This window comes from Oryzias latipes, chromosome 23 (assembly GCF_053564925.1).
Source record: "Oryzias latipes strain Hd-rR chromosome 23, Olatipes_Hd-rR_3.1".
NCBI lineage: Eukaryota > Metazoa > Chordata > Actinopteri > Beloniformes > Adrianichthyidae > Oryzias > Oryzias latipes.
The window spans coordinates 16,195,913-16,209,368 of record NC_136259.1 but is presented as its reverse complement, the minus strand read 5'-3'; the positions used below and the strand labels follow the sequence as shown (position 1 = coordinate 16,209,368).

The window sequence follows — 13,456 nt, the reverse complement described above, 5'->3', positions numbered from 1 at the left end:
GCTGCGCTACTGCCCCCTGCAGGACATATTTATACAGACCCCAAAAACCGCTTACATTTGAATACAAATCTGGTTCAGTGCGTGCTCATAAAAATCAATCGTAAGAAAAGAAAATTGTATTTGCATGATGTCATTCTTTTTCAGGCCTCACAGAGGTCTGCAGAGGCTTTTTCTGCTTATATACAGGGAGAGGCAAGGGGATAAGGCGTAATTACTTTGTGGGATATTGTTAATTTCATCCAGAACATTTAACTACTGCCTGAATTCCAGTGAGGTTTTTCTCCATTTCCCTCTTCAGACCCGTTTCATTAGACAAAGTGAATCTCTCGAGGACTTTAGCTGTTTAAGTAAAGAAATAGAAAAACTAGAAAAGGAGTCAAGAAAGGTGAGAGTTATTGTCATCATTGACATAATTCTTCAAACCTAATATCATATAGTCTGTTTTTTTTCACTAGCAACCTTTTCAAGAAATGTCATCCTCTCAAATACTTCAAGATTTGACCTCCTGAACTGAACTGCATGACATTGCAAGACTTATGCAGATTTAGACAGACATCTGGGACAATAAGAGACCCCAGTCCACTTATCATAATAGCAAATTAATTTTAAAATATGAATTCCAACTTTGATCACAGCAAATCACATTTTCAAATGCTAAATTTAAAAAAACATCATTTGAATAATAGATGATCCCCTAAATTTTTTGATTTTTCTCATTCATGTTTATTGAAGTTGTTATGAAACAGGAAATATGTTAAGGTACATTTTCTTTATCAATTTCGAAAAGCAAGGTTTTATATAAATAACAAAAAAAAGTTGATTTACTTCCAATAACTACAGTAAGTACTACTGCTTTCTTCAAATGATGCTCAATAATACAGTTAAGGAAGTTTCGAAAAAGAAATTGTATTTCATTTTCATCAGCTGTTATTCTACACATATACAATATAAAAAGATACATAAACTACACATACTTTGCATTTTTTACTGTAGCCATTAGGGCGGGGTTTGCCCAAATCCAGGCCTTAAGGGCTGGTGTCCTACATGTTTTCCAACCAACCTGCAATTGAAGCTCCTTATTGGCTAAACACACCTGATCCAGGTAATCAAGAGAAGATACGGCAGGAAAACTAGCAGGACGCCGGCCCTGGAGGCCTGGATTTGGGCACCACTGCTACAGTTTCCTTTCACTGATTAAAGGCGTATCATTACCCATGATGTTTCACAAGAGTGAACTAGAACTATCTTGTGTTTTTGTCAGATATACAAAATAATAGAAACTTTAGACGTCATTGAGAGGTAAAAATGTTAGAACATTTCAAAAGAAGTACCAAAACGGAAAATGTTAAAACATGAAAACAGAAACTTTTATGTTAATATCTCATCTATATCATGTCCTTATCTTTATTGAACCATGTGGTTAATATGAAGTAAATAAAAGACTTATGAACAGCAAAAATACACAACGACACAAATGACAAAAAAAATACAATCAGCGATTGGAAAGTTTTCTTTTTTGTTCCTCTGATTCCATGACAGCATTTGTCCTTTTGTTGATAAAATGTTTTTTTCTCAAGCCACTCACCTGAGGGGTAGAGAAAGGAGTTAGTGATGGGACATCAGATGCTTTGCACAGACTTCTAATGTATTTGTGGTTTGAGCCTCGGGTATCCTAAGGACTCAAGTAAGACAGATTGGTGAGCAAAATTCCACATCTGAAAAGATCTATCTTAAGATGGACAGTAAATCCAAGGCAAATCTTATGCGTTTTTGTATTTTGAGGAACAAAATTATCACATTAAACCTTTAAAAGACAATTTACTGAATGTTTTACCCTGATATACCTCATCTTAACATTATTTTTTTTTATCAGATAAACAAAGACAACCCAATATGACTCAGCATGGGGGTATGTTTACTTTGTTGCGGACTTTTTAATCGCCTCAAACTTTTTTTTTGTATCCGGGCGGAGCTTTGGGGGGGGCAGCATAAACCTTTGAGCCAATATTTCTAAAATTATTGATAAAGATTAAGAAAGCATCAAATCCTTAAAGGAGCAAGAACTAAATAAAACAGTTTGAAACACGTAATTTCGTTCCTTTCATTTCTCTCCCCATTGAAAATGTTCTAGCTCCTCCACTGATTTGTGTAAAAACATGAAAGTGGTTTACAGTTTCACATGACAATTAATTATTTACAGAATAAAATAGCTTTTGCGATATGCAAAAGCATAGTCTTAATGCTTCTACCAATAGAGAACCTCTTTAATTTGCGGAAACCAAAAAATCTGAAAAATGAGAACAAAAAAAAAAAAAAAGGAGTCATGGCAAAAATTCTCAACAGAAATCATCTTTTCATCTACAAACAGCCAAGCCCAAACGCAGATTAACAGACAACTCAGAGAAAGCATCAGATTTCATGCCATCAGATATGGTCGGATACCTACCTTTCTGATGTACGAGTGGAGTGCAGTCTGCTGCCACATGAGTTGCATCAGAATACAGGCTGCACGACCTGCTTGGCTTGGATCAGAACTTAAAAAACAAAAAGCAGCGTAAATTATAAGTTACAGGGTAGTGCAACATTTAAAAACACATTTATTTTCATTTAAATGGATCAATAAAATACCAACCCATTGCTTATTCTGGCTATATTATTAATCTTTGTCAGGGCTTTTAGGTCGATGATGGCTTTGGCATTTTTTATGCCACCTTTGGTCAGGTTTATCAGGATTTGACAGAGACAAGCTGTCAACTCTCTGGGTTGGTCCACGCCTCGGTCATCGTTAGGCAGCATCTTCACCACATCTGACAACACATGTTTCACTGCAGGAGGAGCACAAATATACAACTTAAATGTAATTTACTATATTGACCTCAAGAGCCTAATTATCAAGATTTTCAAAGCTTGAATGTGTAGTTACCAATGTCATCCTGCACTATACTGTGGCGAGATAGGTTTCTTATGAGCTGTGCAGCTTGCTCCTCGCAGACCTTTTCCTCTAAAACATTTTTAATTTTTTGAAGTCCATCTTCTTTATGAACTATGAAGTCAGCAATAGCTTCTGATTCCTATCAGGACAGTAAAGGTTTTACAAAAATTAAACAAAATTCAACTAAATGATTGATTTGGAGAAAAAAAAAACAGCTTGGGTTCTGAAACCTGAACAGAAACATGTACAGGTACATGTACAGACACATTAAAAAAAAAGATTAGAATTGGAACACAATCTGAAGATGGAGTAACAAAAACAAATATTGAGAGTGAGAAATGCCTGTGCAGAAGGCGTCCATCTGTCCTTACCAGGCAGTTTCCTGATGTGATGTTCTGCAGGGCCCCCATAGCACCTTCCCGTGTGCTCTCTTGTTTGCTGCAGGCCATTAATGACAGGTACGTTCGGATCATGATGGGGCTCCAAAGCCACTCTATGCCAACAGGATTTGCCTTCGCGGACAACTTTGGAGGCTTCGATAGAGGTGTCTCCTGAGAAAAGAAGATTTCCACAGACAAAAACTAAAGTAAAAACAATACTGAACGGTTACTGATGTTTGATTTATACAGAAATGCCAAAAGGGACGTCTGTTTTATTGGATCTTTTTTACTCTAAATCAGAGGTTTACAACCTTTAACTCTAACAGCCATTCAGTAAAGTTTGTTACTGACCAAAGTCCCACTTTATTGCTTATAAAAATACACTTTATGTTTTTGTTGCTATTAAACATTTAATTTTTGTATTTAAATGTAGCTTTTAAATGTTTACAATAATTGAATTTCAAGAGTGTCATATTTTTCTATGATCTTTTGCTTTTGACAGCAGCAAATACAAGTTACTTTCAAAATGAAATACACCCTGTGTCAAATAAGATCCTCCTGCTGCAGCAGATTTACTTGAATAAAAAATGCAAGAAATCCAAATGTGGAACATTATGACTTTGTCTGTCTGAAAACTCAAATGGACCACTCCAACCCATTAAACCCATTGGGCCTGCCCACGGACCCACAATCAACAACTACTATTTCTTTTTTAGATGGATGTTGCCATTGGAAAACTATTTGCTCAGTGTTTTGGCTTAAACTGGATTCCAATGCAACTGGAGCAACATCCTGGTGGGTGGCATCATTAGCTGTACCTGTGTACTTTATAAAATACTCTGTGGAATCAACAACATAAATGCTCCTGTGTTTGGGGTAGGCTTAATGGCTTATTTATTCATCAGCAGCAGTCAAACATCCAATTTTAGGGATGTAATGAATTTTAGCAATTGTTTTCATCTGCCTTTTGATTCACACCAATAAAACAAAATACTCAGAAATGTAATTTCATACTACTTTTTCTTAACAAATGTCCTCCATTGTGAGAAAAATGCCTCAAGAACATGTTAATAACACCAAAAAGACATTTATTATCAGAGTGAGCATTTAAAGCCAACTGACATGCTTTTGTGTTTTTAAGGTGGATTACCTCTTTGGAACTGAGAGATGAAAAACAGCCAGTGGAAGTTTTCTCAGGTTTCACAGATTCTCTAGATTCATTGTCAGATTCTGATGAAAGTTGTGGTTTTGGTTCAAGACCATATGCTAGGTTTTGCAGGATGCAGATGCAGTTCCCTGTCGACTTAAAACAGAGAATACATAAATTGGATTAATACCAATACAGTAAAGCAAGAAGGCAATTCCCAGTGACAATTAACAAACATTTGCACGTTTTGAATTGTCACTAATATATTTTTTCTTAAATTTGATTAGTTTTTAAAAATAAGAAAAGAGAGAAAGCATGCATTGAAAAGGAGAGTCTGGATTTTCATTTTACCTCGTCATCACTCAGACGATCGGCTGCAGTTAATCGGATGTGGCAAACAATGGAATCAACTAGGTTTCTACACTCCCTCATCTGATCCCTGATCTTCGGACCAGCAGAGCTCAGATTTCTGCAGTCAAAACAAATATAGGTGGTGATTGCTTTAGCCATAAAAAACAGTTCTAGTTCAATTCATATTTGCATAATCTAGAAATGAATCAAGCAAAGAAGATGTAAAGATGAAACCAGTGGAAGAGGAGTTGGTTCCCTAACTGGTGGGAGATAAAAAGGTTTTAGGGAATGATAAGGAGGGCTGTTTCAGTTTAGCAGAGCAGAGGTACGAAAGTCTGTTCAATAATTCCGTTTTTTGATTAATTTTAATCTGGTAACAGTTGGCAGGGGAGCCATGTGCCGGTTATCTCCTGCTTTGTAAGCCCCCTTACTGTGTCTGGCTAAATAAAATGTGTCATACTCAGGCCCGTGGGCCATATTTGGCCCCCAGTGTAATTACAATTGGCCCGCGAGATCATATCAAATGTGCATTAGAACTAACCTGCGGTATATACTGTACAGCTAATACTACAAATTTCACAATGCTTTGCTAGTATGTTGGCGCGCAGTTGAAACTGGCAAGCGCCCCTTTTTACTGTTTACAGTCATTGACAGCCATGCCATGCTCCAGTCACATCTGACAAATTAATATCACCCTCCACAAAAATGGCCAACTGAAAGATGTACAACAGGAGCTTTTCTAGACATGTGGGAGGCAGATTATCTGTTCACGAATATAATAGACAGCCATGTTTGTCTTGTGTGCGGAGCTAACGTGGCTGTAAGGAAAAGAATAAAACATAAGAAGACACTATATGAAAAGGTTAAACATTACATATCAGTTGCAGTTAATGTTTCAATAAATATTGAGTTTGGCCCGTGACTTTACTTTACAGCTAAATTATGGCCCACTGTGAATTGGAGTTTGACACCCCTGCACTAAAGAAAAGGAAATTCTATGACTCATGCTCCCAGGCCTTAACAACTATGGAAACTTCAACAGAACCGCAACAAAGTAAGTGATTCCAATTCCAAAGAATTATTTTTTTAATTTCTTTTAATAGAATTCAGAAGAAAGGTGTGGCAAGTTAACAGACAGATTACTTTCACTTTTCCACTTCATCAGACAAAGTCAAACATGTTCACTGGTGAGGAAACCGGTAAAAGCAGTGAGTCACAGACTATTTATCTTGGTTTGATATAAAAAAAAAACTGTGTGAAAGTCATTTCTAAGCAGTGATCGGACTAAAGCGGATCATTGTATTAACTCTGTATTTTTACCCACCGCAGGCAGCCCGTGGCACTGTAGAAAGCTTCAGGATCAGCAGCAAGGTCGTCTTTTGGGTTCTCCCCTCTATAGATGCCAGAACTTGGAACCAGAATTACATTGGTCAATACATCAATGTTCTCTTTGGAGAAACTCTCTTTGATTTTGTCATGAGAAGAAAGGGTCCAAAGAAGTCCTGCAGGGGAATATGGAAATATGTGTGAATTTTTTTTGTGGGAAGGTTTAAAACTTTGTGTAGCATTACAGCAATTTCTACGTGTTTCGCATGACTGACATAGCTTAAGACTTTGCGCGTTCCAAACTTGAATTCCTTTTCACCAGTAAAATGTTTTCCACACAAACAGCCAAGTTGAAAGCTTCAATCGGCGCTGATGAACCACATCTCACAGTTAATGCGAAAGGTGTTTCCCTTTGAATCAAACCCCCCCCTATTTTTTCCATCCTGATCTCTTCAGTCTGCAGTACTTGTTTCTAAAATAACATCTGCAAACAAACTCCAGAGACCTTATTTTGTTAAAAAAATTCGATGAAACTTCCTGCAAAAAAAAAGAACACCTAGATTGGCCTTTTTCTATTTGAGTTTTGCCAAATACCTTTGATAGTTTGGCCATTAGGGCAGCATCTCTGCTATCTAAAAAGCTTAATTTCACATAAACTAAGTAAACTGAGCCTCTGATGATCCGTTTAGTGGACATCAAGGACGGGCAAAACCTTTCTCAAGCTTGCAAAGAGTGAAGCAAGCATAGAAGACGAGTTGAGACCTGTTTCATAAGATCAGCTAAATTAGGAGTTATGACGCTTTTGAATTTGCACCGTGTGACCTTTGGCTTGATGGCTAAGAGGAAGTGACTCCTGAAAAAGTGCAATAAACCTCAGCAAAAAGAAAAATGCTCTCATCTATCTTCTTAAAGGGTAATTCAAAAAATCAAAATTCAGACAAACAGCATTTCAGTTGGAAGTCGGGGATGACATTTATGATAATAAATCAGATTAAGTAGAATGGCATTTGATACTTAATGAAACTTCTAAGTAATACTGACCGGTAAGATGCTGTCTGGTTTCCTTGTCTTTGTTGCGTTTCAGTGCTTTAGTAATTATGTTTAAACCCTCCTTGTTGTCCACTTCAATTTTATTTTCATCTTTTTTGTAAACAATAACCCTCAGGACCCCTGCAGAAACACGCGGCACCACCTCATTGTCATGGATGAGGAGCTGCAGGAGCTGCTTAATCCACAGTGGCTTGAACTCCTAAAGCCAAGAGAAGGTGTTTAGCTTATAATAAAATGACAATGTGTGTTTTTTACAGCAGGAAATATGACTTAACCTAAATTTAAGCTGCTGCAGACTAAGCAGTTGCTTTAGGTTATTTTTTTTGCAACTTTAAATACCTCACATATGAAAATCATACCTTCTTTTTCCAACCGGATCCCTGGAAAAACGTCCTTTGTAAGCAACTGGTTGCTTCAACTAGCTTTTCCTCATTGTTCTGGGTCAAATAAAAAAGAGCCTCGTCCACAGTCATTTCTGGATTCTTCTTTAACCCACTGTGTGAAAAAGAAGTACCAAGGGGGCTTTGGGCTACAAACATTCAGACATATGCTGAGTGTGATAGATACAAACACAGATCTTACCTTATCTTCGTCTGAGTCGCCTCAAAGGGGAGCTCCACCTCCGTGCTGGCTACAGAAGGTGGGTAGGATATCTGAAACGTGGACTTCTGGCAGTTTTTCCTAAGCTGAGTTAGCCATGGAAGGTTATCACCAGGATCACTGAACCCTCTGTTAATGTGAATGTTTGGTTTGACAACAGTTTGTCTTACACTTTTCATACCAACAGTTTGCCGAAATGCACGACTGGGGAACCTAGCTTGTGGTCCTCCAGTCTGTCTGATGGACCTTCCAGGGGGTACAGATGTGGGGTTGGGTGCTTTTTTGATATTGTAAGGCTCAGATGTCGACCTGTGGAAATTCTTCACATTTCCAGCCACTAGTGATTGGCCAAGTCCTGAACTTTGAATCTTACTGGTGTACATGCTGAGATTAAAGCGACTGGGAGAGGATAACTTTGGGCTTGGTGGGGGGGTCACCTCTATCCTCTTGGTTGGCCCCCTCTTGAGGTTGCTTGTTACAGAGCCGCCGTAGGAACTAGATCCATTTAGCTGTGAAAAAACGATGCACACTGTCACAATATTAGAAACTATAGCTGCTCTGTTTTTAATTTCCCAAACAGTTAAAGACCCAGTTTGATGAAAATTGTAATTTTGTTTTTTTTTTACATGTTTTCAAGGTAAATTTTCTGATGATGGAGGACAAATATAAAGAAAAGTAAACTCAAAATTTAATTTCTGAGTATTTTCTATTCAAATTGTTGCAAATATGGAGCAGATGAAAAAAAAATGCAGCTGGAACAAAAAAAAAAAATCGCATTTGCAGACGAACAAATCATGTATATCTTCATTGTCCTCATCTGAGCTGGCATCTGGCTCCAAACTGTACGGCTGGATGGCTCCAATGTTGTTTGCTGATTTTGTTGCACCAAAAATGTTATATTGGAGTTGTAAGTCAGCAGGAGAGAATGTAAACAGATGGGAGACAGGAAGTGGGGGTGGGCTTGCTCCGTGCTGACAGTTCCGCCCCCAAAACACAGGTAAATTTCTCATGAACTACTGCCGCTATATCCTAGAAAGCCACACAGGTTCTTTGAATTTGGCTAAAAACATAAGAATCGTAATTTTATAAAAACACTGGAAACTTTTCTACAATAGATCAAAAGGTGATCGGAATGAGTCGTTGGAGAAAAACCATAATTTATGGAAAAGATGGCAAAGTTCTTGCTCTATTTCTCTTCTTTTCACCCATAAATGTCGCTTGTTCTCTGATAAAAACAATGAGCTACCCCAATAATGTGAAAGTATTTACCCTAGAACCAGTTCTTTTTAACCCCTTCCTGCTTGACAATGTATCCAAAAATATTAAAAAGCTATTCTGTTATTTTCTTTTTTTGTTCAAGGTAATGTACATTTATTTAAGTCCTTAGCAACATACGCCGTGAACGGGTTAAAACTTTCTTGGCAAGCGTTTGAAGAGGTTGTTGGGCTGAGGGTCGCTGCCAAACTACCGAATCAATTTGATCTCAACTTGCAAGTTAATGACTGACTTTTTTTTTTAATAAAAAGGAATTCTATATTGTTATAAAATAACATTTTTACATAATATAAACTAAACAAATGTAAACATTTAAATAATAAAATGTTAACTTAAAAATAAAAATAGACTCCCTGCTCAACCAAATAGTTGAGCCTATTTAGAAACTGTATGATAAAAAATTGATTGTATGTATTGCTCTCACAAGGCAAGAAGCAACAGAAGTTTTTTTTTTTATTGACTATGTCTGAGTTGGTTATTTAAAGGGTTAAAAACATTTTTGGTAGTAATTCATCAATATCCATTTTCTCTATAAAAAACTAAATAAATATATATACAACTTGATACCAATCAATCAATTTTTTAAACTCAGCTTACAGCTGGTTGTGACAAGTCGGAACAGAAGCAACCACAGCACGAAACATTTGATGAGTGCACCATAAAACCAACCTTGTGGATTTTTCTGAACACATATTTGTTCTTTTTTTTCATCTGTTTGTTTATTTTATGCTTTTTTTTTAAAGCATGTATGGAGGTCAAACTGGTTGTTAATGTAAATTTATTTTTCTGGATAAATAAATTATATTAAAAATATATCTGAGCTGAAAACAATCCTATTACATGTCTATCAGTACAGTAATTTCCTAACATATAAAAGTAAATTGCACAAGTGAGTCAAAATCATCCACTGCTTTGAAGAAGTGGAACTTCTAAATGAATGGAAGCAGATAGAAGTCAGTTTATGTGATCTGTTCCTGGTTCCTCATAATTTAGCACAATTAATCAAGCCATGACTTGCAGCTCTCCATACTTCTGGAACTCAATTCTCAGCCATTAACTGTTTACAGTTTGTTGCAAAGTTGTGAACACAGATCTGATTGGCTGCAGACGTAGCACACAGCAACATCAGAAGACCACCAACACACAATTTGACTAAATTCAAATGATAAAGGGAGATATGGAAAATGCAAACAGGCTTTAATGCTGCAGTATGATTCACACTCGCACTAATTTTAGGGTCAACAACAACGGACAATGAAAAATAATATGAAAAAACTGTTCAGTTAGGGCTTCTTTTTGTACCTTTGATGAATTTGCATTGGTGACGCCCACAACCCTCATTGACTTATTTTGTGAAAAGCCTCCATCTGAAACATAGAGATATTGTGTGTCAAACAGCTGAATGAAAACATTTCCTTGTGTCTGTTGTCACTGTGCACACATTCCCAGCACCTTTGTAACCCGAGAGCCAAAAGTGTATCTTCATGGGACCAACTAACACAAATATATGAAACCACACCTTTTTTCCCCATTAAACCCAGATGATCTTTTTTTTTTTACTCTTATGATTTAATATTTCCCTTCCCTGGGAAGAAAAACATATTTTTCATTTACGTAAACTACAATATGTTCAAAACTCTGCTTCCAGAATTATAAGTCAAACACCATCCATCCATCCATCCATCCATCCATCCATCCAATAAATTACACCTGTAATGTGTTGGCAGCAGCTCCTTTGGCTACCGATCACACACCAAATTACATACAAAATACTTCTCCTGACATTTAAATCCATCCACAACCGTTTTCCCTCATATACCTGTCAGATCTTGTTAGTGTCGCCACACCCACCCGTACCCTCAGATCCTCCTCCTCCCTTCATCTGGTTGTCCCCACTGCTCGCCTCGCCTGGGGAGCAGAGCATTCAGCTACTCTGCCCCCCGGCTCTGGAATTCATTACCTCCTGACCTCTGAAACATTGGCTGTCTCTCACAATTCACCAAGAAACTAAAAACCCACCTTTTCCAACTTGCATATTTCCCCCCATAACTTGGCATCCATAGAGCACATTTTACTGCACATTTTATTGCTTTTAACTTTCACTATTATGTACGGTGACCTTGGGTTACTAGAAAGGCGCCTAACAAATAAAATTGATTTTCATTATTATTTTCACAGACTTTTTCATGAATGGATTCTTGCATCAAAAGAGAGTCTAGGACAAAAAAAGAAGGAAATCCATCACAAAAGACCCATAAATAATTTAATTTAGCACTTCTCATGTGTTCCCTTAGCAAAACACTTGAAGTTTATTTTATTAAGTATAATTGAATAAAAGTACAACAAACCCACTTAAGATCATGTTCGTATAGTGTAGGAAGTATACTAACTAGGGGTGTAACGATTCATTGTAAACACAATTTGATTCATATCATAATTTCTGGTTGACTAAGCTGATATTAGTACATTTTAAATGATTCGATTCGCAGACCTAAAATCGATCCAGGGCATCTTTGGCCAAACATTCAACCGACTCAGAGAGAAATACCAAGTTTCCAAGATTTCTAGTATTTCTTGCAAGATAGTCAAATGTAAATTAAATATGTGTACAAACGAACAAACAGTAAACAGGAATGAATGTCAAATCCATTCACATATATAGACTACATTCAGTTATCGGTTTTCAGTAAGCTTCATTAAGTTCAGCCCACTGTTATTTTTTCCACATCAAAATAATCCAAACGGAACATTATTAGAATATTCCACCATACATGGTTTTTGCAAAATTCAAAGTTTTTCCACACAATGATAATTTTTTTGCTGCATTACATGTGTGCTGTCCGCTGCGATGGACTTTACGTTAAAGTAAAATAAGACTACCGCGCCTCAAACCAAGTGGTACTTTCCAATTAAGATAGATCTTTTGATAACAACTTTCCTCAGACAGATTGGATGTAGGAATATAAATTGATTCATCAATTAAGTCAGTTAATTGTTACTCCCCTAATACTAACTAAATACTTCTTCAGATTAAATTTATAGTATAGAAAAAGAAAACTTCAAGTATACTACCTCACTTTTAAATATACTTGTAGTACATTTAAAAAGACTACTTTCTGCAATGAATTTAATTTTCTTGTTTTCCAAGGTTACCCTCTGAACCCCCTCAAATGGCTATAAATGATTTATACAATAAAAAAAAATGTGAAAATTCACAACTACTCTATGATTACTTAAAAATTCTGTCCTCTGTACTTAGGATGCCAGCAGGGTGGTTAGGGCATAACTTGTTGGGAAGGGATCCAGAATTAACTCATGCCTGACAGTTTTTGGAAACAGATAACGCCGCAAAAACCTGTTTAACAGGGGAACATCATGTTTGGTTTAGCATGGTTTCCTGGAAATTAATGTATATTCCCAGCAACTCCAGTGCACTGGGCTTCAGAATATCACCTGTACTGTGGGGGGGCCAGTGCAACAAAGCTCCATTGATATAGAGACCCACCATGGCATGAGAACAATGCAGGCGCCCCCAGCAGACAAAACTCATCAAAAACACTAATCTGGAGAAAATAAAAAGGTCAACTTTACTTTTTTGGGTTGCCTTCCTTGACAAAGAGACCTTGATCTGGTCTTTGATTCGGATGGATTTCGCCGAGGAGGTCGCGGTCTGCCCGGCAGCAGACAGAGCCAGGCTGGTGTCATTCTGGGTCAGGAGGTCCCGCGCGCTCGCAACCGAGTTCCACTTGCTCACATTCATTGTCCGTGGACTGAAGCACCTCTGCAGACTGAAGCACCTCTGCAGACTGAGCTGTTTCCCTCAGATGACCCGTGAAGTGCGGATTCTGGATGATCGAGCCCGTTTTTATCAACGTAATCAGGCGGACGACGGAGGTCCCGAGGCAGAAAGGGGGCGGAGCCGCAAATTTACCTGAGGTCTCACGTGTCTTTCGGTGTGATCCGCAGTTCTGTTTTCACATTATTGGGTTTCAGTTTATGCATGAAAAAAAAGAAAAGTTTATGCATGAGAAGTAGGCCTAAAACTTTTTTGTTGTTAATAAATTAACTAATGTTTCACTTCCAGCTTTTATTTATTTTTGCAGTTTTTCCGTATTAATATCTTTATCAAGAAATTATATTATCAATTTTAAAAGTTTAAAAGAAAAATAAATGTTTATTTAGGAAATTGAGAATATTATGAAAAACTGCTGAAACAACTGTAAAGTTAGAATTATAATTCATCCGTTTATTATGATTTTTGCCAAGGTCATAAATAATTGTTGTAATTGGAAAATAGAAAGAAATACAAGGAAAGGAGGCAAACGCAAAATAAATAAATAGCCTACAACTAATTCTATCCTATTTCAGTAAATGATTCAACTTTATTTTATGAAG

At 37.0% G+C, this 13,456-nt stretch overlaps 1 protein-coding gene across 1 annotated transcript; it reads right to left on the bottom strand.

Annotated features, from left to right (window-relative positions):
- Window positions 1–699: 699 nt before the first annotated feature.
- pkp2 (plakophilin 2) lies at window positions 700–12,994 on the bottom strand. Its single transcript, XM_011491075.4, has 13 exons — window positions 12,653–12,994; window positions 10,364–10,428; window positions 7,769–8,295; window positions 7,546–7,681; window positions 7,178–7,385; window positions 6,135–6,312; window positions 4,811–4,928; window positions 4,463–4,615; window positions 3,304–3,483; window positions 2,924–3,071; window positions 2,633–2,825; window positions 2,447–2,534; window positions 700–1,585 (listed from the first exon to the last, which is right to left on the bottom strand). The coding sequence occupies exons 1-13, from the start codon at window positions 12,819–12,821 to the stop codon at window positions 1,493–1,495; spliced, it is 2,256 nt and encodes a 751-aa protein (XP_011489377.1). The 5' UTR covers window positions 12,822–12,994; the 3' UTR covers window positions 700–1,492.
- Window positions 12,995–13,456: the final 462 nt, after the last annotated feature.

Coding starts and splice junctions, on each gene's coding strand:
- pkp2 (XM_011491075.4), bottom strand. CDS start 12,821: ATGAATGTGAGCAAGTGGAACTCGGTTGCGAGCGCGCGGGACCTCCTG. Junction 4,929..6,134: donor AGTGCCACGGGCTGCCTGCG/GTGGGTAAAAAT, acceptor TTTTGACTGCAG/AAATCTGAGCTCTGCTGGTC. Junction 1,586..2,446: donor TCCACTCGTACATCAGAAAG/GTAGGTATCCGA, acceptor TCTACCCCTCAG/GTGAGTGGCTTGAGAAAAAA.